The sequence below is a fragment of the Podarcis gaigeae genome (genome assembly GCF_964106915.1).
Source record: "Podarcis gaigeae genome assembly, chromosome: 10".
Classification (NCBI taxonomy): Eukaryota; Metazoa; Chordata; class Lepidosauria; order Squamata; family Lacertidae; genus Podarcis; species Podarcis gaigeae.
In genome coordinates this window covers 23,115,286-23,142,839 of record NC_139686.1, presented here as the reverse complement: position 1 = coordinate 23,142,839, position 27,554 = coordinate 23,115,286, and the positions used below count along the sequence as shown (strand labels likewise).

The window sequence follows — 27,554 nt, the reverse complement described above, 5'->3', positions numbered from 1 at the left end:
TGTGCGTATGTGTGTATATACACATATACACAGACATAGACACACAGAGAGCAGATCAAGTTAAATATAGACAGTGTGATGGCAGAGGATGCCTTGTGCCTTATGTTTGAGATGATCGTATCGTTCATAAGAAGCAGACGAGGCAATGGATTATACAAACTACCGCAGATTAATGACACTTGGAAGTTACCAGTATCTTGCAATTTCAAGGGTATTCTGCTAATGCTCTCTAATTATTTCTTTTCCCTTCTCTCCTTGTTTAAACTGGGGATATAAACTCAAATGCTACTAGAAGCACAGGTGGCTCTGTGGTCTAAACCACTGAGACTCTTGGACTTGCTGATCGGAAGGTTGGCAGTTTGAATCCGCACTATGGGATCCTGTTCTCTGTCCCAGCCTCTGCCAACCTAGCAGTTTGAAAGCACGCCAGTGCAAGTAGATAAATAGATGCCACTGCGGCAGGAAGGTAAATGGCCCTTTGTGCCAGAAACGGTTTAGTCATGCTGGCCACGTGACCCGGAAAGCTGTCTGTGGACAAATGCCGGCTCCCTCAGCCTGAAAGCGAGATGAGCGCTGCACCCTGTAGTCATCTTTGACTGGACTTAACCATCCAGGGATCCTTTACTTTACCTTGCTACTATGAATAGGCTTCTGAGAAGATGGGATTTTAGTGACATTCCAACAAACCGAAGCCATTACCCACACTATGAAATACCCCCTGGATACCTTCAGTCTTATATGTGGGGAAATGAGATCGTTCATTTCTATTCCATTCCTATTGTGATTGCTTTGTGGCATGACACCATTTTGCTGTGCACTCCCCCTCTCCTGTGCTGGAGAGAACCTCTTAATTTTTAAAAAAATAAGATAAAATAAAATATGAGTATATGAAAGCACTGCACTCTCACTGCATCAAGACTGGCTTGCCTCAACTTCAAAATTATGCCTACTTCTATTATAGATGAAATACTGTATCACGATTGCCAGTGAATTGTATATGTGAATCTTTATATGGTTGGCCTATGTTTTTTGACTGAATGAGTGAGAAAGGTGTCAGTTTTTCCTCTGTCCCAGTCTATAGCAGGGATGAGGAACTTCTAGTATTCCCAGCCAGCATAGCCAGTGGCCAGGGATGATAGAGGTTGTAGTCCAGGTGTGAGGAGCCTTTGGCCCTCCAGATGTTGCCTAACTGTAATTCCCATCATTCCTAGCGAGCGTGGCCAATGACCAGGGAAAAGGTGGGAGTTGCTGTCCAACAACAGCTGAAGAGTCACAGGTTCCTCATCCTTGTTCTATAGCTTCTTTGGGAGGAAGGGTAGGAATGGATATTTAATCAATCAATAAATATCTCTGCCTGTTCCCTGGGGTCCAGTAATGAACCTTGCTTCAGGTTTTGTTACCATCAGAGATGTGATTATTCTCCACTATTAATAATCAATGCTATGTGCAAATGCAGCCTGTATCTTATTTCTGCTGTTGCATTTATTGGATTATTATATAGATTGTGTGCTTTTAACGTACTTGTTTACAGTGCTTATGATTTTATTGCTTTGGGAACTCCTTGTTGAAATGTGGATTATAAACACTTAACATTAAATTAATGCATTAGGTTGTGCTTGCAACAAGTGACTGCTGGGTGCAAGGGTAATACCTTAGACTGGAAGGGTGGCTGTTGTTATTTCCCACAAATGCAAAATCCGTAAAAGGAGAAATTATGAGAGAGTTGGCCAGATCCCTTAGTTTGGCTCTCTGCACTGCAAAACACAAGCCAGGTTCTGCCCTGTGACACAGCAGATATAACTGCCTGGGCGAAATGTCTGGGCACGTATTAAAACCACTCCCAAGACTGAATCAAACTCCTCCCCAGTGGGTGTTGAGGCACATTGTCATGGCAGATGTTTGGACCATTTGCATGACTACACTGTGCCTCTTTTGTGGGTGGAATTTAATCGACGTATCTGTCAAAACATTGCTTTTAATGAACACTAAAATCCCTCTTAATAGCATGGGAAAGAGAGGAGTTGAAATGGATCTGCACTTTGCAGAACACAGAAGTGTGCGTTTCTTCTCTGCCCTGGCCAAGGCCAGAGGACCTGTCATGAATTTACAGCCAGTCCCTGTCTCCGTACAAATCGGCTGCTTTAAATCCTTCTCCTTTCTCTGCTGCCCTTGCTTCGTTTACTTTGGGTGCATTCCAGCCTTCTGTGCCCACGTGAAATGGAGAGCAGAGGCTGCAAAGGCCTGGTTAGTTAATGAAAAGGGGAACATGCTCTCCTAGCACATTTCAGGCTACCAAAACACCCCCCCTTCCTACATATCTGTAGTGTTTACACAGGGAAATGGGAGAGGAGACCAGGCCCCTGCAGACTGAGCGATTCCCGCGGCCTCCACTTTGCATTATTGTAACCCAATGAGTGATATGCTTCTTTTGAGAGAAGAATGCTCTATATTTCTCATTGGTATTCAACAAGCACCATGAATGCTACTGTGCAGTCATTTGTTATGCAAAGGACTCAGTGCAGTGTGATATGTCCATAATTCGCTCCCTTTGATACATTCCAGCTACTCCCTTTGTTCACTCTCAGACCGAACTGAAAATTCAAACAAAGCCTGGCTGCAGAATGTTTCCTCCGGAACCAAAACTTGACTTGCTTTGAACACTTGTAATGTTTTGCTGTTAGAGGGACCAATAACAACAATAATAACAGTAATGCCTGGGATCTCTGGCCTATGCAACTGTGAGCAATTGCCAGTATCATCATCATTTATTAAATTTATATACCCCCCCTTCATCCGAAGATCACAGGGTGGTTCGCAACATAAAAATACAAGACGAGAACACAAAATACATAATAAAACAAACACAAAACAATACAGTGGCACCTCTGGTTACATGCTTAATTTGTTCTGGAGGTCCATTCTTAACCTGAAACTGTTCTTAACCTGAAGCACCACTTTAGCTAATGGGGCCTCCCGCTGCTGCTGTGCCGCTGCCGCATGATCTCTGTTCTCATCCTGAAGCAAAGTTCTTAACCCGAGGTACTATTTCTGGGTTAGTGGAGTCTGTAACCTGAAGCGTATGTAACCCGAGGTACCACTGTAACTTCCCTCCCACAAACACATTTAAAAAGCCGTAGAATGTTAATCAGCCAAATGCTTGGTTTAAGAGAAATGTTTCCCCTGGCACCTAAAGAAGTATAAGGAATGCGCCAGCTGAAACTTCCTGGGGAGAGCATTCCACAAGCGGGGAGTCACTGCAGAAGAGGTCCGTTCTCCTGTTGCCATCTTCCAGACCTCTCATGGAGGAGGCACATGAAGAAGGGCCTCAGAGGATGATCTCGGGGTGCCGGTAGGTTCATATCGAGAGAGGAGATCCTTGAGGTATTGCAGTCCTTAGCCCTTTTAGGATTTTTTTGGTCAAAACCACCACTTTGAGTTGGCGTAATATGCTCAAACTCTCATGCCCTGGTGAGCAACCAGGCTGCTGAATTCTACACCACCTGAAGCTTCCGAACTTCAGAGGCAGCCCTATGTATATAATGCATTGCAGTAATGTAACCTAGAGGTTCCCAGAAGAAAGTTAGATTATCCCTGTCCAGATAGAGGCACAGCTGGGCCACCAGCTGATGTGGATGAAAGGGACTTCATGCCACTGAGGCCACCTGAGCCTCAAGTGACAGCAAAGGATCCAGAAGAAGTCCAAAGCTACTTGCCCGCTCCTTCAGAGAGAGTGTAACACCATCAAGAGCAGGCGACCTCCCATCCATCCGATTTAGGGAACCACCCACGAACAGTGCCTCTGCCTTATCTGGACTGAGTTTCAGTTTGCTGCCTCTCATCCAGTCCATTATCCAGGCAAGATGACAGTCCAGCACATCCACTGCCTCACCTGAGGTGGGTGAGCCAGTGGCCTAACTCTGTATATAGAGATTTCTGTGTTTCTTACGCACGGAACTGTGCTGTGAGGAAATGTACATAACCTAGAAGTGGAGAAAAGATGTTGCAGCGGCAGAACTGTATGCATGTAAATGTCTCTTCGTCTCTCTTCAGAAATATATCCAACTTCGAGGTGTCCTCGTCTCAGACGATCAGCTCCCCACAGCGGTCTAAGCGAGTAAAGGAGAACACCCCCCCTCGCTGCGCCATGGTTCACAACAGCCCCGCCTGCAGCACCTCTGTCACCTGTGGGTGGGGTGATGGGGCTTCCAGTACCACACGGGAGCGGCAGCGGCAGACGATTGTCATCCCCGACACACCCAGCCCCGCCGTCAGCGTTATCACGATCAGCAGTGACACGGACGAGGAGGAGGAGCAGAAACACGCACCCACCAGGTGAGGAGGCGTAGGGCGTGTTTGCTGGAGTGTGGGTACATTGTCCTCACACATGGGGGCACCCGAATGTGCGGGCCTGTGCAAGAGAGAGGAAGCGAGAGGTTTAGAACTCTGGTCCGTCAGACCATAGCTACATTGACATCACACACTGGAATCAATTTAAATGGCCATTTAAAGTGCTTTCAACTGGCTTCTCCCAGAGAATTCTGGGAGCTGTAGTTCTTTGAGCGTCCTGAGAGCTCTTAGGCAGCCCCAGAGCTACAATTTGCAGAGTGGTTTAACAAACAGTTACTCTGCACAGGGAACTCTTTAAGAATTGTAGCTCTTAAAATTGTTTTAAAGGTGGAAATTTTCATAGTTAGACAGTGCTCCTGCTGGACTCAGAACAAATTTACTGGTGTGTGCTAGGTGTGAAAGGCCCATGATGTTCCTGCTCTTTACTATACCTTACAAAACACATTTCATAGGTTAACCATACATCTAGTGAAACATGTCAAATGCTAGAACTATTTTTTTTTTTACTTTAATGTGTGGGGTTTTTCACTCCACTGTTCAGCCAAAAAGGCTCCTAGATCTGCTTACAGTTAGTAGCAATAAGATGGGCTCTATGCTCAGATTAACCATCTAAAAGACATGACACAAAAGGAAAAGGGATTAGGAGGGAAGACGGGGAGAATGAAAGTCAGACCTAGTTCTTAGCCAACTCAGGCATTTACAAGCATGGGCCTAGTCAGGATTTTTGTTAGGGGGCAGAACCTCAGTTAGCTATGGATTTTTATTGATTTTGAGGGGGCCAACTGCCCTTCCCTGCCCCACCTTGGCTATGCCCATGTTTACAAGGACTTTATAACTTCCCAGTGAGGTGGGAAGAGGTGCAGTTTCTCTGGCTGCTGGATGGGGCCAGGGTAATTTCCCTCTTGTCATGATGGTCTTCCTGGGAGAAGAAATTCACATTTTCATATCAAAATGGGAAAAGGCACTAAATGCAGTAGAAATTGGTGGACAAGATTAAGTCTGTAAAGAATGAGTTGAGATTAAATGTCTTGATCTTGTTCCAGGCATTGGGACTCCCCTGCACACAGGCGCTCCCCTATCCAACACTGCCTCCCCATTCATTTCAATGGAACATGCCAACCTTGAGTATCTATTCTTTCTATGTGTTCCGGTCAATGTTGGGTAGTGGCTAATGTATTTTGGACTTGGAGCAAGAAGACCTGAGTTCAAAACTGACTGTCTCTCAGTCTAACCTTCCTCACAGGGTTGTTGTGAGAGTAAGCGTGGTGGGGGATTCATGGAGGAAGGATGAAATAAAATGTGAAATACTAATAAACAAACGAATGCGGAATTGGATTCGATGAAATTCTCTCTTCTTCTTTTTTTGAAATTTTTTTATTAAAGTTACACATATAATAAATCAACAATAAAAACATAACAAACTCAACAAACACCAACATAGAGAACATAAACAATACGAAAAAACAAGCATAAATTCATTCCCTTATTTTCTACAACCTTACTTCCCCGACTTCCTAATACCTTCCCTTTCTGTATTCCAATTTCTAATCTAGGTTCAGCAAATCCTTTCCTTTCCTTTAATCTTGTTTAGATCTTTACCTTTCTTTCCGTTTTCATACCCATTACAGCTAGTAACCACTTAGTATCTAAACCAACATCGTTTCAACATTCATTAATTTTACAATGTTTCTTGAGATAGTCCTTAAATTTCTTCCAATCTTCTTTCGCCGTCTCTCTTCCCTGGTCTCGGATTCTGTCGGTCATTTCTGCCAGTCCCATATAGTCTATTACCTTCATCTGCCATTCTTCCAGAGTGGGTAGGTCTTGAGTCTTCCAATACTTTGCAATAAGTATTCTTGCTGCTGTTGTTGCATACATAAAAAATGTTCTATCCTTCTTTAACACCAATTGGCCGACCTGGATTCGATGAAATTCTCATGCATCCAATTCATATTCATAACAACACACACAAGTCACTGGATTAGTGCAATGATGCATTGCATTTTATAAGGCTGTGGTTTTTGTGTGTGTCTCTAATTGGTTACAGATAGTCCTCTGTTTCATGCATTTGGGGTGCCTCAGAATCATGATGTATGAACAACCAGCCAGCCATGTTATGGAAAGTTCCATTAGTCTGAAAGTTTCATTATTCTGAAAAACTAACACTCTGAAACCCTAATTATTTATGTTCAGTAAACATTTAGCTATGTCAGCATTCTGAAGGCTCTACAGTTTAGGTTAGGCTGTGTATGCATAGAGGCAATGCACAGTGCTGCTTGGTGGCTGTGAAACCTATTCAGAGATAATTAGGGATTAGTTCTTTCTCTCCCCACCCCCCTCCCCAATTTGCTCCAGAAATAACCCAAAGTCACTGTATTAATATCCTAGGCATACTTTGAGTGCCTGGAAAATTAATTCAGTCTCCAGATGGGATCCAGATCAGGCCTTTAGGCCCTGGCTTGCAACAATGTCAAGCATGCCAAACATCGCTACAGGGACAGGAAAATCTTAATTTTGGGTTTCATAATGATGGTGCTCATATGGCTACGTTTGTTCCATATCAAAAACAATCTATTATAAATAAGGATGCAGACAAATGCCACGCAATATGGGAAGAATTTCTCACATTGAAATAACAATTATCTAGTCCTATTCCAAGATTTTCTGAATGCAGAGTGTTTTCTTGGATGGCAACCCTAAAGTGTTATTTATTAGGAAGTAAGCCCCATTGAATTTAGTGGGACACATTTCCATCCAAGCAGGCATAGAATCAAGCTGTAAATGAAAACAGCCCAGTTCACAAATTATGGTAAAGCATACTTAATGCTTTACTGTAAATGCGAAGATTGATCCTGCTTTGCTGCTCCCCAGTGTGATCCCTAGCTTAGTGTTATGTCTGAAGTGGAGGTCATTGTTTGTTTCACTCAGACAAACCATGGTTGTTAAGCCAAGAACAAACCTTGACTTCGGGCCATGGTTTTGTTGAAGTGAATTAACCCATGACCCCCAGTTTGCATGAAATGGTAAGTGAGGGATGGTGGTTTGTTGCTCCCACTTGCACTCAGGGAGGAGCAAAACAAGAGTTATCTGCACGTTCATGGTAAACCATGGTTTACTGTGACATAAGAATGAGATACGTGGAACATTTTTAAAAGGTTAAGACTTCTTCGTTAACAGTGCAACCCAATCATCTTTATTTGAAGTAAATCCCATTATAGCCAGTACAGTTTATTCCCAGCTAAGTGTGTGCCAGCTTATATGTACACTTACTTGTGAATAGGTCCATTGAACACATTGGAACTTGCTCCAAACTAAACATATAGGATTGTGCTGAAGAGGTTGAATTTCGATCCGCTATTTTTATGCATGCATTTTGCGTAACAGTTTTTAAATCAATAGGCGTTTTACACTTGCTGTCAATTCTCATGATATGAGCAAGAGCAAGGAATGCAATAAGAAACCCAGGGGCCTTCGAGGGTAACGTAATGAAAGAGTGCCACCTCGTGGAGACAATGGATAAGTGTGTAAAACTGATGATCATATATACTGTGGAATTTGTATTAGATGAATTTTTAAAAATAGCCAAGTGCATAGTTCAATTTCTTGCCCAAATAAATGACCCGGGAATCAACAGGCGCTGGCTGTTCAAGTGATGTTATCATAGCGCTACATCCCTAATGTGTGACTAGGCTTTCAGTTCAGAGGTTTTCACCAGTATGCTGTGCTTGAAAACTGTATATTATTTCTTCAGAAGAGAAAGCTTAGCCTAACTTAGAAAGCGAAATATAAAAGTTAAGTGGAGGATTACAGCAGTCTTATAAAAAGGATAGCAAGGTCTTCAATGATAATTTTCTCACTATCTCTTAGAATGGATGAGTGAGCACAGTTAAGGATAGAGCCTTCCCTGCCCTTTCAGGAGATGTGTGGAAGGGCGATTCTTGACTTTTGTTTATTTACATAACAAATCTCTACCCTGCTTATTAACCCGAACCAGGATCCCGCCCCCCAAGCAGTGAACACAAGCATCAAATTACACTAAAGCAAAAATAGAATTCCATCTAGAATTCCACAAAATTCAATTAAGAGTTTTAACCAATATACACAGCCTATAAAACAACAGCACCCAAGACTACAGCCTCACTAACGCAGAGCCCAAACCTCTTTGAATAAATTTGGCATTTATATACAGAGCTTCAATAGGTTCCTTGCAGGGTTGCAAGGGTTCCTTCCCCAAAGTTGGATGAGAGACAAGGAACACAAGAAAGGTCCTGTTGTTTTATCTCTGCAAATTCAGGAAAGGGGCTGGCATGGGAAAGCAAATCTATTCTGTCAGGGTGGACTGTTGGTTTGGGCCTTTGGGTTACTTCTGACAGCTGCAAATAGCTAACAGCTCCCTCTAGAACAGGCTTTCCCCAACTTGGGTCTCGAGCTGTTTTTGAACAACAACTTCCATCATCTCTGAACACTGGTTCTGGTAGCTAGGGATGATGGACGTGTCCAGGGTGTTGACAATGTTTTGATTTTTAACTACTGTTCCTCTACTGTGGAACCCCAGGAGCGCTGAGAGTGGCGGTTCTGTACTCAATTCTCTTTTTTTTAATAATAATATTTATTAAAGTTTCAAAAAGTTACAAAAATGAGAAAGAAAAAATGAGAAAAAAGAAAAAACAAAGAATATAAAATACAGAAAAATAAAAGCAATTAAAAACATTTCCCTCTTTCCATGTCTTATCTTTCATTTACTTATTTCCCTGACCTCCTCACACCTCCCTTTTTTGTATTCTAGTTCAATTAAATATTCCAGCAAATCCTTTCCAGCTTGGTTTTTATCCTAATATAGTATAATTTTACATTCTCATCTTTCAACAGTTAAAAAATCAATTTTTACCTAATCTTTTGTATCATTTCTGCTAATACCACATTACTTCATTCCAACATCCTTCTAACATTCCTGAATGTACTCAATTCTCTCAACCCATGTGGGAACTGCAGTTACTATTATTATTACCCTACCCTTCATCCTAAGGTCCCAACACTAAAGGTTACAACAATAAAAACACAATGGTTAAAAACAGTTTTAAACAACTTAAAATTACAATTTACCCTGTGACCCCACCTTCCTTGGGGTTCCTCAAGCCCTGCGTCCTGAGGAAACACAGGTGCCAGGGAACCCAGGCCGGGGAGCACATGAAGGGACCATCAAAGGTCTGAGGTAATTATTGGGGCTACCTAGGGCTAATTAAGGAAGCCCTAGGTGCCGTGAGGGAAGGCAGAAACCCCCCTCTCCTTCCCTGAGGCTACTTAAGGCCTGTGTTCCCTGAGGGAAGGCAGAAGCCAGGAAGCCCAGGCTACGGAATTGCTGCCATCAGCTCCTGAAGTCAGCCTGAAGTTATTTAGCGCTACTCATTAACATTTTTAATTGTGAACTGCCTTGGCAAAAAAAGAGGCAGAATATAAATGCAACAACCAACTAAAAAAAAGTTCGACAAAAATGCTGTTTCCCTTGAACTAGCTTTTTTTTAAAAAAAATAATCACACTAAGCCTTTTAGTAGCAGCAGCAAAAGGCATGGATGGAATACGAAAATTTAGCACTGAAAAGCTTCAGGAAAACCCCATTTGGATTCTTTACAGTGTTTGCCTCCCCGTGAGATGGCTTCCGCCAACATACCTAATTGCCAAGTTCTTTATATACACGATCTGTTTCTTGTCGTCATTTTACAAAAATTGCAGTTGCTATAACAACGTAATGCAATTGGCAAAACATCGCTGCTGTTTTCCGTAGTCGGGCTTGTGTGTGTGTGTCTTTCAGAAGATGAGCCGTTTGAGCAAATTTCTGCAGTTTCCTACTCTCTAAAGTAGGTAGAAATGTGGAAGGTGTTCTGTGGGAAATTCTCAGTGTCATTTGGCACAAAGAGTAGTGTGAATCCAAAAAGGCCGATACATTTTGTGTCACAAACTTCTAGCACTACACAAGGAAGGTTGATGCTAGTTTCTCATAATTTCTTTCACATCGTTGCAGGCAGATTAGCTTGAAAAACTGCTTAGCCTTTCTGAGTTCACACTAACCTAGGGAGAGGGGCAAGACAGTGAATGTAGAAGCAGAAAATGGGGGATAATGCATCATATCCAGACACACTCAATTTAAATCAACTAAACAATCAACATTTGTTCCAGAAGCACCTTAGAGACCAACTAAGTTTGTTATTGGTATGAGCTTTCGTGTGCATGCACACTTCTTCAGATACACTGAAATGCACACGAAAGCTCATACCAATAACAAACTTAGTTGGTCTCTAAGGTGCTTCTGGAAGGAATTTTTTTTATTTTGTTTCGACTACAGCAGACCAACACGGCCACCTACCTGTAATCAACATTTGGTCTAAGTTTGGGGTAGCCAATGTCCTGCCCTCCAGATGTTGGCCTCCAACTCCCATCAGTCCCAGTCAGTGTGGGATCATGGGAGTTGTAGTCCAACAGCATCTGGAGGGCACCACATTGATTACCTCAGCTCTGAGATGTATTTGCATTTTGAGAGTCTTTAGGTTAAAAGCTGGTGTGTGTGTGTGTGTGTGTGTGAGAGAGAGAGAGACAAGTCTTCAAAATAAAGAGAATGTAATAAATGCTAAGTGCCGCCATTGAAAGGACAGCCTGAGTTTGCATTTATGCACTGGCGCAAGCGGAAGCCTAACGCGGGAAGGGCCTGGTTTTGTTTTGCAGCCCCCTGTCTAAGCAAAGGAAAAATGTCATCAGCTGTGTAACTGTGCATGACTCCCCCTACTCTGATTCCTCCGGCAACAACAGCCCCTATGCAGTGCAGCACCGAGGAGGGAACAACAACGGAAACAGCTACGACACGAAGGGAGCGCCGGAAACGCATTGCAACGGCAATCCTCGGACGATCATCGTGCCGCCACTGAAAACGCAGGCCAGCGAGGTGTTAGTTGAATGTGATAACTTGGTACCAGGTAGGTTGGCAACATCTCTCAGTGTAAAGCAAAGGCCTTAGAATAGGAGTTCCCACTTCATTCAGCAGTTCCACAGTGAGTCTGTGGATTTGCGGTTGAAGTCGGGAGATGGTAAATCCACTGGATTAAATATTCATACTGCTTTTTAAGTGTCCTTTTATTGCTGCGTTTATTCCTTCTGTCATATTTTATTGCATTGCAATTTCAATTCCATTGCAATGAAAGAAGCAAGAATGATACAATTTAAAATCATACAGCATGTAGCACAGCACACTAGAAGTGTTGCAACAGGCAGAAATACCATTAATTGCTCCACCAAGATCCTCAGCAGTTTTCAAGTGGGGGAAAAACGGTTGTGAACCATTACCCTAGAGAAGAATCCCTTCTGCTTCAGGATCTGTCTTCCATGCTTTCAAATCCCTGCTTGGCCATTATTAGCAGGTTTGCTGCATTTCATTCATGTCATACAGCAGGGATAGGGAACCTGCGGTCCTTCAGATGTTGTTGATGTTCCTAATACTATTTAGAATTTAAAGAATTTATATATCACTCTCCGTTCAGACATATCACAGAGGTATACTAAACAAGTAAAAATAAGATACAATAACAGTACATTAAATCCGTCTGTAAAACCAACAAGAGCAATGTCCAACAGTCTTGCACTGACTCCAACTTTTATTAGCCCAGGCATGGTCCATGGTCATTGGTGATTGGGCTTTGAGTCCAACAACATCTGGGAGGCCACAGGTTTCCTATCTTCGTGGTACAAAAATAATTCATTTTACACAGACCAAGGGACTTTGTGGAGGGAGTGGAGGGGGAGTGAGTCCCTATCAGTTGTTTCATGCCTAGCAGACTCCACCGCAGACATCCCGGAAGGGAGCTCGCAAACGCTTTGCTTCTCCCTTCTCCTTATTTGCAGATGCGAGAGGCTAAACTGTGGTTTGGCTTAGCAATGCATAGTGTTTTAAGTTCTCTCCGTATAATCCACAAGCTGTACCCAACGTTTGTTCTTGGCTACAGCTCATGTTTAGTGAGGAGAGGTCTCAGCCATGAGTTCCTGATGGCACGGCGTGGTAAGTCAAACCTTGGTTTAGCTTGCTACCGTGCAGCAGCAAAAAGTCCTGGAGAGGAACATAGGGGCTACAGGCTCCTTTCCGGGAGTTTGCATGCTCTCGTGGTTAGTGTGTTGTGTGAACCAGCTCAGTGTGTCAGGTACCACGCATGGCCTTGGGAGAGAGTTGCTCTTCAGGTCTTGAATGGCCTTAAGCTAAAGGCTTCTGATGACTATTAGGCATGCATGACACCATAAATGCACGCTCTTTCCCCTGCTGCAGTCACCACCAGTCACCACTCATCCTCCTACAAGTCGAAGTCCTCCAGCATCGTGACCTCCACCAGCGGTCACTCTTCAGGGAGCTCGTCTGGAGCCATTGCCTATAGGCAGCAGCGGCCAGGACCACACTTCCAGCAGCAGCAGCCTCTTAATCTCAGCCAGGTAAGCAAAGGGAGAGTGGAGAGAGGGCAGGCAGGCAGGAGGCTCCTGCAAAATCTTTCCAAGACTGCCCAAGAAGTGGCACGACCCACAGGAGACTGCCTATTTTCATTCAGACCAGCTTTCGCAGATTTCTTTGTACTAATCTGGCTTCAAGTGCAGGGATTCTTTATTAAATTGAAGCATTTTCACCATGTTCCTTAGCTAAGAACGTGTTCCCAGAGTGGCATAAAAAAACAACAACAAAGCAGGAGGAAGATGTTTCTTGCTCTCAGGCTTACGTTCTGAAAAGGCATGGCATGGCATGCAAGGGAAAAAAGGGTGGTGAGGGTGGAGGAAGAAAGAAACCAGCCACTAGTAATTAAAGTGACTATTACAACAACTGGGTGGGAGGGAAACAGTTCAGGTAGCTCGACAGAATTGCTACTGCTACTTGAGAGTTTCTCAGCAGACAAGGTGGGAAAGCCTTGTGTTCCTTCTCCCCCTCTCTTGTTCTTCAGCCTGAAGCTGCTGCCTTTTGGATTACCCAAGAGTTAGGAAGTAAGGTTGGGAACAGAGCTAATATATCTTTTCAAAGGATGTTCATGAAAGTGAGTGCCAAGTTTGGGCGCCTGCAACCATTGGTGAGGCCCAGAAATCTTGCCGGCTGCTGGCAAGGGGCACAGGTAGAATGACAAGAGTGACAGTGGCCAGTCCACCTTGCAAGAAGAGCATCTTGCCATCTTGAATGCTGGGGTCTCTCTTTAGACAATTTCAGGGTGCTCGTGCATCCCAGCTAGGAACTGAGCACTCATACAGGTATTTCAGGTATTCCTTGCAGGAGTGGGACCAGTGGATGGTTGCAGCATTGCAGGAAATGCAATTTGCCAGGCAGAGGAGAGAGAGATTGCAACCATCAGAGAAGCCAGAAATCCAGAAACTGTGCATGATGGAAAGGGATAGAAAATAGGTTGAGATTTAAGCCTCCCGAGAGGATGCTGTTGTGCTTGAGAACAGTGGCGATTAAAACTTCACCCTTGTTTTGTTGGCGCTCCTCTCTGAACAGGCCCAGCAGCACATCACGACGGATCGCACAGGGAGTCACCGGCGGCAGCAAGCCTACATCACTCCGACAATTGCTCAGGCACCCTATTCCTTCCCACACAACAGCCCCAGCCACGGTACGGTCCACCCCCACCTGGCCGCGGCTGCAGCTGCTCACCTCCCCACGCAGCCTCATCTCTACACATACACTGCGCCGGCGGCTCTGGGCTCGACGGGGACGGTGGCCCACTTGGTGGCTTCCCAGGGGTCGGCCCGCCACGCTGTCCAGCACACCACATACCCAGCCAGCATCGTCCACCAGGTTCCCGTCAGCATGGGCCCTCGCGTCCTTCCATCGCCCACCATCCACCCAAGTCAGTATCAGGCTCAGTTTGCCCACCAGACCTATATCAGTGCGTCTCCAGCCTCTGTCTACACTGGATACCCCTTGAGCCCAACCAAGGTCAACCAGTACCCTTACATCTAAAACGCTGGAATGAGAGGGCGGCAAATGGGGAAACGGCGGCGGCACACACTGAGAGGGAAACATGGCTGCTTTTGTTCTGAAGGACACCGCAAGCGAGCAAACAATGAAATGGGAGGCTCAAACGGAACTTGAACAGAGGAGACTTTGAGGAGGCGGAAGGAGAGTTGAGTCGATGCCAGTCCTGCGCTTTTTATTTAAAAAAGGAAAAAGAACAGAAAAAAGATAAAACAAAAAACAAAAACAAATAAAACATTCTGCACCAAACTACGTAGTGGGAGAAGTGGAAGGGGCCATCGTTGTCTGGTCCCGTTTTTGGATAACTTCCCCAGTAGAACTTTTACAGATTATTTTCATCTGACTACGTTTAGGAATTTGCTGTTCAGAACCTCCTAATACAAGGTTTCATAGGTGTTTGGGTATATATATTTTTTAAATTAAAACCAAGAAGCATACAAATTAGGGATTTATCCAGAATTTCAAAAGGGTTATCACTTTTGTCATTTGCACTGGTTGCTGTAACCCAAAATAAAGGAACAATGAAAAGTGTGATGTGTTTTCTGTTGGGAGGGGGCGAGCATAGGATGAAGGGTGCTTGGACTGTTCCAGCTCCCTCATTCTCAGGCTTGGCAGCAGGGGCAGGTTAGAGAAACACACCCACCCACACACCCACCCACACACACATGCCAAGCAGAAAACACTATTGGGTGAAATCAGGGGCAACAGAGATATTTGTTCTTACTCTAAGCACCCTGGATAAATCCCTGAGAATTGTTGTTCTTAAAAGAAAAGCGTATTTAATAATGTACAATAGAATCTCATCTTCTTTACTTTGGAATATTTTCTTTCTTTCTTTCCTTTTGGGTAACCCTTCACCGTTTGCAGTCCAATCCTAACGTTCCCTGCTCCATCAGATAAATGCATACGTTGGGACTGTGTTTGGTAGCTAATCCATCACAGCGCCACATAGCATGGTGCCACGCTAACGTTGCCGTGACATTGCCGTCCCGTATTGTGAGCAGATATAACACAAACCCAAATGTTTAGGATTGGGCTGTTAGTGTAGGAGTAGTTCTAGCTTGACCTTGGTAGAATGTAGCACTATATGACACATAACACCCTTTTTTCTACTTTGTGTTAAATTCCAATGATACCAATAGACTATTCCTCAATGTGATTGCACAAAAAAGTGATATAACATAGGCATGTAACAAATGTGATTGTCCAGGTATATATGTGTGTGTGAGTGTGAGAGTGTGTGTATGTGTGAATGTGCGCATGGGCGCACTGATGCTGCCTTCTCTTGTGGTGTGGTCCTCAGCACAGCCATTGCAAACTGTCACAGTCTTAGTTTTACATCATTCCCTTGTAGTGCCTTACCAAACTACAGTTGCAGTTTTAAGGGTTTACTTCCACTGGTACGCCTAGAAACTGACTGAGGCTGGTTGGAAATTAATCTCAATTCTTTTTTCTTCTTTTGACTGTTCTTTATTGTTGCTTTCCTTCTTCTAGACTTTTTTTATTCTTCTTATTATTATTATTTTCATCTTTATTGGGTAAGTTGCAAAGGTCGAGGGAGAGGGGTGGTGTGGAATTTGACTGGAGCAAAGTGGAAATGGGAATTTGAAAGGACCCAGACTGGCTTTTAGGCCCGAAAGCAGCTTTCCAAGTAGTTCCGTTTTGTTGGTGGAGTTTCAGATTTAGCTTTCTGTCAGGATGCTTAGTTCTGCCACCCGGGCAATTCTTTGCAGCTTAGTATTCTTACTAAAGCATAAACAGAAGAAGAAGAGGGTGGGTGAGTGAGAGCAGGCTTGCTTTGGATCAGACACACGTAGTACCTCATGTTATATTCCTATGTCTGGACTGGGGAGGTGATTAGCTGGGACAGACTATATATATATATATTCACTTGAATGCTTTCAGTGGGGGAAAAAGAAATAAGAGAATTGGGAGGTCTTGTTTCTAGAGCATCAGACTCAGGTTTGCTCCAGCAGTTGCTCTTTTTCTGGAGAAGTGCTTGCACTGGCACTTGGGCAGCTGGGCAAAGCCAATGGCGCTACTTTGAACTGGGTTACGCAACTTTAGCAAAAGGCCTGAGCCCAATGCCCGGCCGTAGGGGGTTGGTCACTTCTAGGCAGTGTGTTCCGAAGGTCCTTTGCTCATGAAATGCTGGCGCTAAGCCTGACTTGGAGACACAGTGATGAAACACATCGTGGCTCACATGGTGCTTTCTTCATTCCCCCCCCCCCCCAATCACATTCGTATAGTGGATATTTTGTTTTAATCACTGTTCAGGTTTCCTATCTGGGCTCTGTATCCTCAGCTCCAAATAATCTGAACGCTCTTTTTTTAAAACAAACAAAAACAAAACAGATTTCCAAAGAGAAGCTTTCATACCATGAAGCAAAGTTTTGAAGGTTAGAGGGAAACCGTAAAACGCTACACCAATGCAAGTGGGTGCTTCTGCTGTGTCAGTGCTTAGTATTATTATTGTTGTTGTTGTCGTCGTCGTTTGTTCCCTGTGGAGATGTACTTGTATCGGTGGTCTGAGGCCTGTCTGCCTGCATAGCTGCTCAGTACCGCTACAGCTGTATTTGTGACTTCAGACAAAGGAGTGTTTAGGCAATATGGTAAGATGTTGGGATATGGCAGGTCAGTTAGCTGAGAGAAGAGGGAGGGATCCCAGAAGTGGTAAAGGCGAAAAGGTTTCTCAAGAGGTAAGTTGGCAAGAAAGACAAGCACAGTTGTAATATCTTGAAGCGGGCACTCGTGTTTTGCCTGGAGGGAGTGAGGAAGAGCTCTCACCATGAATACTTGGTTGGACACAGTTGTTTTCCTACGGCAAAACCCTCAAATCAACCCTCTTTTTTCTCTTTTAAAACCAAGCACCATTTGGTTTTCTTGTTTTCTTCCTTCTCCCCCTAAACGTAATAATGTAAATCCTAGTCTGATCCTTCATTGGTTCATGCACCTTACGTTTTCACATTCTGGAGAAAACTCTTTCCAGTTCCTATCCCATTAAATAATTTCCCCCAATTTCTCAGTGTAACACGTTTCATTCCTTCCCTAGCCTATCACATCTAGAGTGGAAGCTTCATGCTGCTTGTGTCATTGAGAGGAAGAATTTTCTTATGTTGTTGTTGTATGATTGTTATTAATTTTAATGTGTTATAATTATGTTTTCCTCTTGTTTTACTCTTGCACATGCATTCCCGCATCTTTGTATTATTATTATTATTATTATTATTATTATTATTATTATTATTCTCTCTAAATAGGGGATTGGTTGTTATTTAAGTAGGGTTTTTCCCCCCGTGTCAGTGGCATCAGAATGCTTGTTACACATGTAGGATTCGCAGGGAAAGGGAGGAACAGGGAAACTGGTTGAGAAACTAGTCTAGATCACATGAAGGAAGAAGCAGGATTATAGAGTTGTAACAGGAAACCATGGTTTCCTGCTAAGTGAATGAGCTGTGGCAAGTGCTGGGCTCTCAGGTTTCCCCCTTCTCACTGTTTTTTTCCACACAAGCAAGGAGTTGCTCAGAAGCATTCCTGTTTTAAGCTAACTCTATCATGTCTGAACTCTGGAAGCTGTGGTTTGTTGAAACTCTGGTTAGTGAGAACAAGCCAGGATCTGAAATCATGGTTTGATTTTGGCCTGTTCTCACTAACTGTAGTTTAAGCAAGCTTCAGTTCCCTGAGTTTGAACACAGCAAGGAACTGTGGGTAGGTTAAAATCTGAAACGTGTATCTAAATCTCCTTTTCTGGTGCATGAGAGAGGAGAAGGGAAGGAGAGAGAGTGTGTAACCCCAAGGCTTGCTGCACCTCACTCACATAGCAGGAAATCATTTCCCCCCCCATTAGGTCTGAACGGTGCCATATTGTGACTGCTAAACAATGGCATACCATTGCAGTTTCTGATACCTTTATGTTATTTCAGAAGTGTGTTATTTTAGGCACAAGCCAAACATCTACTTCTAGCTTCAGAACTGGATTTAAGAAGGATACTGGAATCATGTAGACTGACCTTGCCTTATAGGAATTGATGTCTGATGCTTTGCTCTGATATCAAAGAACTTAATAAGCAAGGCTTTATTACCAGGTTGAAAGCGGTGGGGATGTTAAGACTCTGGATTTAATGGTCTCAAGCCCGACCCACCCATGAGGTGGAGTGAAGCAGCTGCCTCAGGCAGCAAAATCCCCTGAGGCGGCATCCCTGTGGGCACTTTGCCTGCCCACTACTTCTGCCAGAGGCAGGGCAGGCAGCACAGCTGCAGCCCAAGCGGTTCCTGTTTTGCCTCAAGTGATGAGACGCGCTGGCTCTGAATGGTCTTGTGGGGCCTCGTCTTGAGATGGTAGCATGTGTTAAGGTCGCTTATTTTATACAGTCATACCTTGGATCTCAAACGCCTTGGCTCCCAAACAAATCGGCTCCTGAACGATCGAAACCTGGAAGTGAGTGTTCTGGTTTTTGAACGATTTTTGGAAGCCAAACATCCGGCGCGGCTTCCGATTGGCTGTAGGAGCTTCCTGCAGCCAATCAGAAGCCACGCTTTGGTTTCTGAACATTTTGGAAGTCAAACGGACTTCTGGAACAGATTCCGTTCGACTTCCAATGTATGATCATAATGTGATACGGCTTGCTGCATTTGGGGGCCTTCCTGCACATTCTGTGAGTGGGATCCTAGACTTCTGCCCCAAAATCCTGTTCTGGCTGCACCACTCAGAGAATGCTTTACAGTCCTGTAATCAGCTGAAGGTGTGAGTATTTGTAGTTAAGTTTTCCACTTTAAGAAATTCAGTGAGGAGGTTGTGCAGTTTCACCCAAGTGTGATAATATTTATGGTGCCAGTTAAAGAAAGTGCATGGTTCGGTGACTGGAGCTGTTGAGTGTTGAAAACTGAAAAACTCAGAAACTGAGTCTAAGGTATGGTTGTCTGTTCTGTCCTTGATCATTGCTCAAGATTAAAAGCTTGATTGTGTGGCAAAAATAGTCTGCATATCCTCCTTCCCTAAGGACCTAATGCTTTCTGTTCGTAATTAATTCTTATTGATACTTGTGATGTTTTAAAGTTTTGCTAGTTGTACACAAAGATGGTATTTATATTTTTAAGAACCTCCATCCTATTCTCTTTTTTAACACTCAACTGAGAATGTTAATTCTCTTCTACAACATGGGGTTGTTGTTTTTTGCAGAGCATCTTCTTCAAGAGCACCATTAGGCCATACTTGATTAATTCATCTCCATTGGTTTATCAGGAATGCAAGTGATTGACTGGTTTGTGGCAAGAAAGGATTGGTTTTAATTACATAGACTGAAATGTTCTAGTTGTGTATTTTGCTTTGTTTTTGATATTTGTGCACGCAGCTCTCTTTTTCACTATAAAATGGTTCTGATTTTATACAACAGGAGACTGAAGTGCTTCGGATGTAGCGGCGACAAATTCATAGACTGTGCAGATGTGTGTTTTTCTCAAGCTAGGTTGGAAAAAGGACTGACTGTAAATCTCAGCCTGGTCAGAGGGTGGATTAGTTTAGAGGCCAGAGTGAACGAGAAAGTAGCTAAATCAAGCATCCATAGATGAAATTGACGTTTGCAGTACTAAAGGAGAACTGTGAGTTTCTTCTACAGGCAGAGATGCAAACAGTGTTTTTCTGAACCTTTTTTTAAAAAAACAAAACACAATCATAGTAAGGTGCTGGTGTTTTTATTTTTATTTTATATTTAGTTTGCTGGAGTCAACTGGAAAGAAGGGAGTGAGAAGGAAATATTGCTGTTTGGGGCATGTCCTTTGGAGGCTTGTTGTGGATCCATGAAGACGTCTGGTTAAAACCCATGAGAGGAAGTGACTGTTTAATAACAGTGGTGTAACAGTACTAGCATCTAGGTGAAATCATGGCTGAAATCCTAGATACACTTCTGTGGAAGAAAGTCCCATTGAGCTCCATGGGGCTTTCTTCCGTGTAGGGGTATATAGGAGTGCATAGTAAAATTGCAGCGCCTCAGAGAAGAAATGGTTTAATGTAGTGTGAACTTTGGAAAGAAGCAGCCTGTAAAATGGAGTAGGTTGCTGCCCTCTAAAAGTGTACATTTTCATGTTAACACAGTGATATAATAAGCCTTTACCCATAGCAGTTTCCTCGCGTAGGAAGGAGGCACAGATTATTTTTATTTTGCAATTCTTAACAGTTTGTACTGTTTCAAATGACAGTATGCAATGAAGGAACTGCTTGCTTAATGAATGGAAGCAATGCCATTGGAGACCTGGGTAATTTCTTCCCTAAATCTTTTATCAGCTGACAGCACAATCCTATACAGTACATGTCTACTCATTGTTTTGAACTTCTTCCAGTTTCAGTGAATTTGACCCTGTACTTAACATGATTACTAATAGTTTCATCTTCCCACCCTCCCCTTCATACTAGCTCACAGGCCAGTGAAGGAATGCTTCTGTCTCCCATCCATTGTTTTCTTAAGGGACTATACCTCAAAATTTGGCTTGAAATAAATTATGGTTTACCAAACTTGAAGGAAAATTTAAACCCATGCCTCTCTTTAACCAAAGAAAAAAATGAATAAATATGTACCTTAGAGTATGTCTCTGCCCATTCAAAGTTCCCCAGGCACATGTTGTGACTTTTCGGACAAGACATGCTACGGAGTGCCATTTTTTCTTTCTGTTCTTCCACGTTTGTCACACTTTTTAACATTTTAACATATTGCATTTGAAGAAGTTTGCTTGGGAGAATTCGGTCCTATTTGCTGCTGCTGTGCAAACCTTACTGTGACTAGGTGAAGTTTTGTGCCAGTGCTGGTAAAGATAATCCATCTCTAGAGATGCCCCCTATTTGGGGGCTGATAGGAGCTGTGGGTCACCACGAAGGCACCAGGTTCATAAATGCTGCCGTGGGGCAGGTGGCATTCTCTGCCCCTTCCTGTGTCTGGTTTTTGTTCGGTTCCTACACACTATTGGTCTTTGCACCTGCAGCGGGAGAAAGGGAGGACTAGGCACTCTTCAGCCACACTTCCAGTTCTCATCGTCTTACTGTTGTCTTACCTTACTGTATAAAACACCTGGTGCATAAGCTAAGACTTTCTTGACCCAGAGGTGTCAATCAGATAGAGCAAGGTACCCCCCCCATCCAACTCCGTACTATAGTGACATTATATAATGCGTTGTTGAGTTCCAGGTCACTTATGCAATATTTCACGTCAGGCAAAGCTGATTTCTGCTGCTCTAGTACCGGGCCACGGTGAGAGATCATTGGGAAATGGCCCTTATGGGTATGCTGCTCTGTTCTACCCTCGCACTCGGTGGCTGGGTCGTGTTGTAGCTTTTCTTTAAATCATTGTCGTCATAAGGGTTGGATTCATATCAGTCGGCTGAAGAATTTAGCTTGCTTCTGCAGATACTTTCCCCTGTTCTTACTCAGTGGTGTGGGGGAATAACCACACAGGGATATTTATGTATTTGCAGGGCGTTAGGTGCCTGTGTATTTTGCAGGATTTGCCAAGCTGGGCCAGCGGAAGAATAATAATACCACTGAATGTAAACAAACAAAACGGAAAAAAGAAGGAAACATATATGTAGCAAGTGTGTCATTTTGAGTGGGCAGAAGTTGTCAGGAGCCTCCGATAGGTTGTTTTTTCTGAATATAGCAAATAAGAGTGAAACTCTCGTTTCTTATGTACGGGTTAGTATTGTCCTTCCAGTTTTAGCAGTGCTGCTATACCAGACTTTTGTGTGCATATTAAGAAAAGAAAAGGTGTATATTAATCTTTTGCTTAATGTAGTTAAACTAAGAAAGGCAATACTAAAAGCATCCCCCCCCCCCAATGTGATGTTTTTACTGCACTGATAGAAATTGTGGCATCTCTAGTCTAACTCTTCAGCTGTAGGGGAAGTTCCATGCCAGTTCGCACAAATATCTCTGTGAATGGTACCCATAGGCCTCTCCTTCCTTCCTTCCTTCCTTCCTTCCTTCCTTCCTTCCTTCCGTCCGTCCGTCATGAAAGAGGTGGGGCAACACTGCTGAAAGCAAATGAAATGTCTCACTTTCAGGACAAAGCTAAGAACTAAAGGTGCTGGGGTAGAGCTAATAATAACAGAACTTTTTAAAAAGCCAGTACATTTTGAGGAAATTTGAAATACTTTGGTCTGGAATTTCTATTAGAAAATATATGCATTTGCCATCCATCTTTATTATTATTTTTAACACTACCTTTTGTATTTTTCCTTTTTGCTTCTTTGCTATGGTTCTAGAGTAGACTCTGTGTTCTAGATGTTTCTAACTTTCTAGAGCTCACTGACTCCATTGGAAGCAAACCCACCTGATCAGGATTCTGGATCCCTGTTGGTTCAACAAGGATTCCAGAATTTTGATCAACACTTTGTTTTATAAATAAAGAAGGATTAAAATATTTCTCTTACAAAAAAAACTGTGACCTAATGGCAATAATTACCTCAAACGTGGGCATTCATCTTGGTTTTAGCCTTTAAAAATAAAAACAAACATGTAGCCAGCTTGAATTTGGGATTAAATATATATATATATTAAAATGCCCACCCTGGTCATTGTTGCTTTGAGTGATTCTTTAAAAATAAAACAATGAAACCAAGGATTAAATTACTCTTTTATGTATTTTAATTAATTGTGATATTGAAATGCACATGTAATTATATATGTTCATTGCTACTGTAAAGTGCTTCGACCTTCTCGAAGATATGTAATGAAACACATTTTAAACCAATATGAACTGAACAACCGACTGTGGCTACTAAACATTTTCTGGTTGCATTTTATAGTTACGATGTTTTATAGTTTACATTGAAACTGGTACTTTCTAACTAAATGTTCTGTTTTAATTATACCTTCAGAATCTCAACACTGCTGTCCCTTTAACGTTTTAATTTTTTGCGCTTTCTTTCTCTTTTTTAAGTAGAACTGTGTCTTCAATGTGTACATTCTGTTCTGAGATATAACATAGTAGGTAGAAGGTCAGACCAGATAATTCCAAAGTTAAGAGGAGCAAATCACTCCGTACATATTAACAAGTAAAGCCCAACAAATGACCTATTTCTTTTTTAATTAAGAAGGAAGAAAATAATAATTGAAGCTCTTGGGGACAAATCAGGAAGCACAATAATTTCCAGCTAGCTCTTTCCTTTAGGCTTCCATCCTAAACACACTTACCAACAAACACATTGTGACTTGCTTCTGAGTAAAGCGTGGGGTTAAAACCGCTGAAATCTTAACCTGAACAGACATAACCATTGTGAGAACCCAGTATTCAAAGCAAGCGGCGTATTGTATAGCGAGTGGCTTGGAGCTCGTGAACACACAGATGGGTAATGCTGCAGGCTTGCCGGCTTCATAATCATGGAAGCAGAACTGTCTGCTTAGAATTACCTTGTAAAAATGGCAATCGTGGATCACAGGTGCATTAGGCATTTACCTGTCCCTGAAAATTTTTGGAAGCCCTGCACTTGGTATGCCTCTCCCAACGCCCCCAGGGTTGATCAATTGGCAGCTGTATCCATGGAAATCTTAAAATGCAGGACTAGCTACCAGCAACCCATGCACATGTCTCACAGCTGGGAAACCTGTGATTAAGTCCTCAAGTACTGAGAACAAATCCTTGGATTGTTTTGAGAAACAATGACAGGCAGTGCTGTATAATTCTGTAATCATGCAGTCTATCTCATTTGTCACTTGGAACCCCCTAAGCTAAATATGAAGAACTTGACCAGTACCTTGTAAATTTAATTTGCCTATTAGCCAATGACAGTTTATCGGATGCTGTTCTGTTTTCATATTACCAGTTGTCGCGAATTATGTGTTTGGACGCAAACGGTCTTTTGCATTCATTTTTCTCGTCGTACTTATGTTTGTTTGACGTGTGAGGGTTTCTTTCTCTTACTGTCCGAGTAACCAATGAATGGAAACGTTCTGCTGGGCAAAGAGGTGTTTTTAGACAATAAATCTACAGGAACTGGCACAAAAATGACTTTATCCAAACAGCTGGGCTTCATTGTGGAGCTGACAATCTCAGCAAAGTTCCTAACATTTGTTCAGCACTGGCAGATTAAGGAGTTGCAAGGAAAAGGCGAGGAACAGATTGTTTTTAGGTCCTTGTTAAAACCTCTGCTCCCACTAGATTCAGGGGGAGCCCCCCGGCCCCTTCAGCCAATTTAAAGCCATGGTTTCCACAGTATAGCTCACATTACCAAAGTGAACTTGGCATGGGGCTGTGCCGCCATTTTGAAAGCCTAATGGGAAGCCTGTTAGGATTTTAGGCCTCAAGAAAACTGGAAGAGGTTGGGATTCCCTAGCCCTTGGGCACGGTTAACAACAAATAACTCTTTTACCGCCCTTAGCAACCACTCATTTCCCCTTTTATATCAACGCTAGTCGTGGAAATATCACCATAACCCCACTGAAAGGGCTATAGATTGTCTTTCCAAACCCTGGGCTTGGAGTCTGTAAAGCACAAAGGAGTTTTTAACATAGCCGTCTCCTCAGAAAGGGAAATGCAGCCTTCCCTGCTTTCACTTTGGGGTGGTTGCAGGCAGCGCTTCTCTCTATTCCTCTATACATGTTGGGATTTTTTTTCCCTTTCTGAGGTGGTATTTCCCTCGGTTATTCCACAGCACGGCTCTCTGAGGTGCAGAAAACACCTCCTCATCCCTTGTGCTTTACCAGCGAAGTTAAAAAAAGATAAAGCTAGGCATTTCCCAGTGCCAAATTTTTACACAGACAGAATTGGAATGTATAATCTGAAAATTCTATACCAAAATCAGTATTTCTTTTTTCTTTCAAAAGAGGGGGAAATAATAGCTTTATTAGAAAGGGGAGGAAGAAAGGGGATATATTGGCCGTTAGAGTCTTTTTGTGGTAGTTAAAATAAAAATTGGGGAAGGTATTTGTGAATATATGGACTCTTTTAACCCATAGTTGAAGGGATGTTTTATGCCTCTTAATTTCGCGTAAACCCAGTCTACTTTGAATTGAATGAAAAACACATACTACATGGAAAAAAATTTTTTTTAAGGAGGGGGGCAAAATAATTGAAATATATTCCAACGCAGAAAGACACCTCCCCACCCTTCCACCTGATTTATATATGTAAGGCTTTTGCTTTTTTTCTAGATACAGTATCATCTCAGTTCAAAAAACCCATGAAAGCCCTGGTTGGTTGTATTCTTTCACTGTACGGTTCTGTATTGAGTGTTAATCCATGTTAAAACTTTGTGAAAATTATTGTGTGCAACCGTATTTTCTTGTGTATTGTTTCTTTTCTTTTCTTTTTCTTTTCTGTGAATTGTCCCCTTTGTTTCCTTTCTTTCCTCCCACTTTTGTTATTTTTCTGTTTTGTTTTCTTCTGGTAATGTCTTTGGGGGAAAAAAAAACCAGAAAAGAAACTGACGTGTTGTAGAACTATATGTAACCTATTCCTTAGTCTCATATTATAGGTATGTTATAAGAATGGATATTTTACTTGGCTTTAGAATGTTTTACAAGAAAACTAATTCTTAACCAATCAAGTTCTTGCTACTAAAAAAAAGAAAAAAAATGCTTGTGTTTCTCATCATGACGTTGTGTGCTTCTAATTAATAATCATTTTCGTTGTAGAAAAATGGAGTGAATTTATATTAGACTTGAAAACTAATAATAGCATTGTAAATTTATGAGATGATTTTAACAGAAAAAAAGCATTATAGAAGAATATAGTTATTTTAATTGTAATATTACTAACTGTAGGGTGAGAAAGGGCCCCCTGTTGTGGTGAACTATGTTATAGCTTGTTATTCACAGTTTCTTTTTGATCATTTTTTCGGTCTCTGAGGTGAAACGAGTTATTAATCAGAATTTGTAAACTCACATATGCATATTGTATATGTGTAGAAATGTAATCACACTTTGTCTTGGAATTACATTAAACTGTTTTAAGTCACTGCATCGTCTGCTAGTCTTTTAACTGGCATGGGTGTGATCGCTATCCTATACGCATCTGAGAAAGTTTTATTGAGTTTAATGGGACTAACGGCCAGGTAAGTGAGAACAGGATTGCAGCCTTAGGCTTGCTTTTAGTTTCCTCTAAAAGTCTTGGAAACAGCATGTGATGAAGCTTGGGCCTGTGTTAGGTACCATTTGTAATATCTGTCCTGCCCGATAGGATGCAGGAGAAGCAGAAAATGTTGGAGATCGTAGAGAAGTTGCAATTGATATGTGATACCTTGTTTTCTCATTTCCTAATTTGTTCGGTGTCCTAGTCAGTTGTGATTGATTGGTTAGGAATGATAAATGATTTTTATGTATTCTGTCTGTCTTTATCCACTGGGATTCTCAATTTTAATATTTAGTTTACTCTATCCCCTCTCCCTTTTATAGTCAAAATGGGCCTCCCAAAGCACCAACAATTAATACAAGTAATATTAGGGATATGTGGGTGGAGGCTGTCTCTTCTGAACTCTGATCATGGGTGATAAGGCTCAGGCTTTTCCCATCTCTCAATTGGAAAACCAATTGAAACACACAAAAAGTCCTTTCACTGACCTTCCATTTGCTTGACCCTGGCAGTAAAGTGGTAGCCAATATTACCTGGGGAAGATAAGATCAAACCAAAAGCCTATCAAGCCCAGCATCTTCCTCTCACAAAGCCCAGCCAGATGACCACAGGAAGCCTGTGAGGGTAACCTGAGTGCAAGAGCACACTCACAACTTGTGGTTTCCAAAAAACAGGATTCAGATACGTACTGACTCTTGACAGTGGAGGCAGAACATAGCCATCCTAGCTAGTAGCCATTGAGAGACTTACTCTGCATGAAGTGGTCCATGGCTGTTTTATAGCTGCCCAAGTCGTTGCCCATCACTGCATCATATCAAGTGAATTTCACAGCTTCACTGCTGTACTGTAGGAAGTATATTCTTCTGTCTGTCCCGAATCTTCCAACATTCAGCTTCCATTTTTCTCTGCTCTCTCTCTGCTTGCTTCCTAGAGGCCATGAATAGTTTTACACAACCCTTACCATGTCTCCCCCTTAGTCACCTTTTCTCTAAACTAAAATCCCTCATCTGTGGGGCTGCAGGTTTCCCATGTCTGTACTACATAATCAGCCGGTGAACGTGTGGTGACTCCTTTAGCAGGCTAGCAGGAACCACATAGACTAGAATCTGTCTTGTCCTCTTAATGTCAGCTGTTCCATTGCAATAAAGCGGCCAGCCATTATAACCAA

The 27,554-nt window shown here is 42.5% G+C and overlaps 1 protein-coding gene across 7 annotated transcripts in view; it reads left to right on the top strand.

Moving 5' to 3' along the window:
- HIPK2 (homeodomain interacting protein kinase 2) overlaps positions 1-26,273 on the top strand; it is a 166,983-nt gene extending 140,710 nt beyond the window's left edge. For 4 of the 7 annotated variants that reach the window (XM_083699995.1, XM_083699998.1, XM_083700000.1 and 1 more), the window contains exons 12-15: positions 4,051-4,332; positions 11,066-11,313; positions 12,651-12,811; positions 13,854-26,273. In XM_083699995.1, the coding sequence (XP_083556121.1) occupies positions 4,051-4,332; positions 11,066-11,313; positions 12,651-12,811; positions 13,854-14,318 (1,156 nt within the window). In that variant the 3' untranslated portion in view covers positions 14,319-26,273. Of the gene's footprint in view, positions 1-4,050; positions 4,333-11,065; positions 11,314-12,650; positions 13,023-13,083 lie in introns of all 7 variants that reach the window. The other 3 variants (XM_083699997.1, XM_083699994.1, XM_083699999.1) reach the window with 2 other exon arrangements.
- The last annotated feature ends 1,281 nt before the right edge of the window (positions 26,274-27,554 follow it).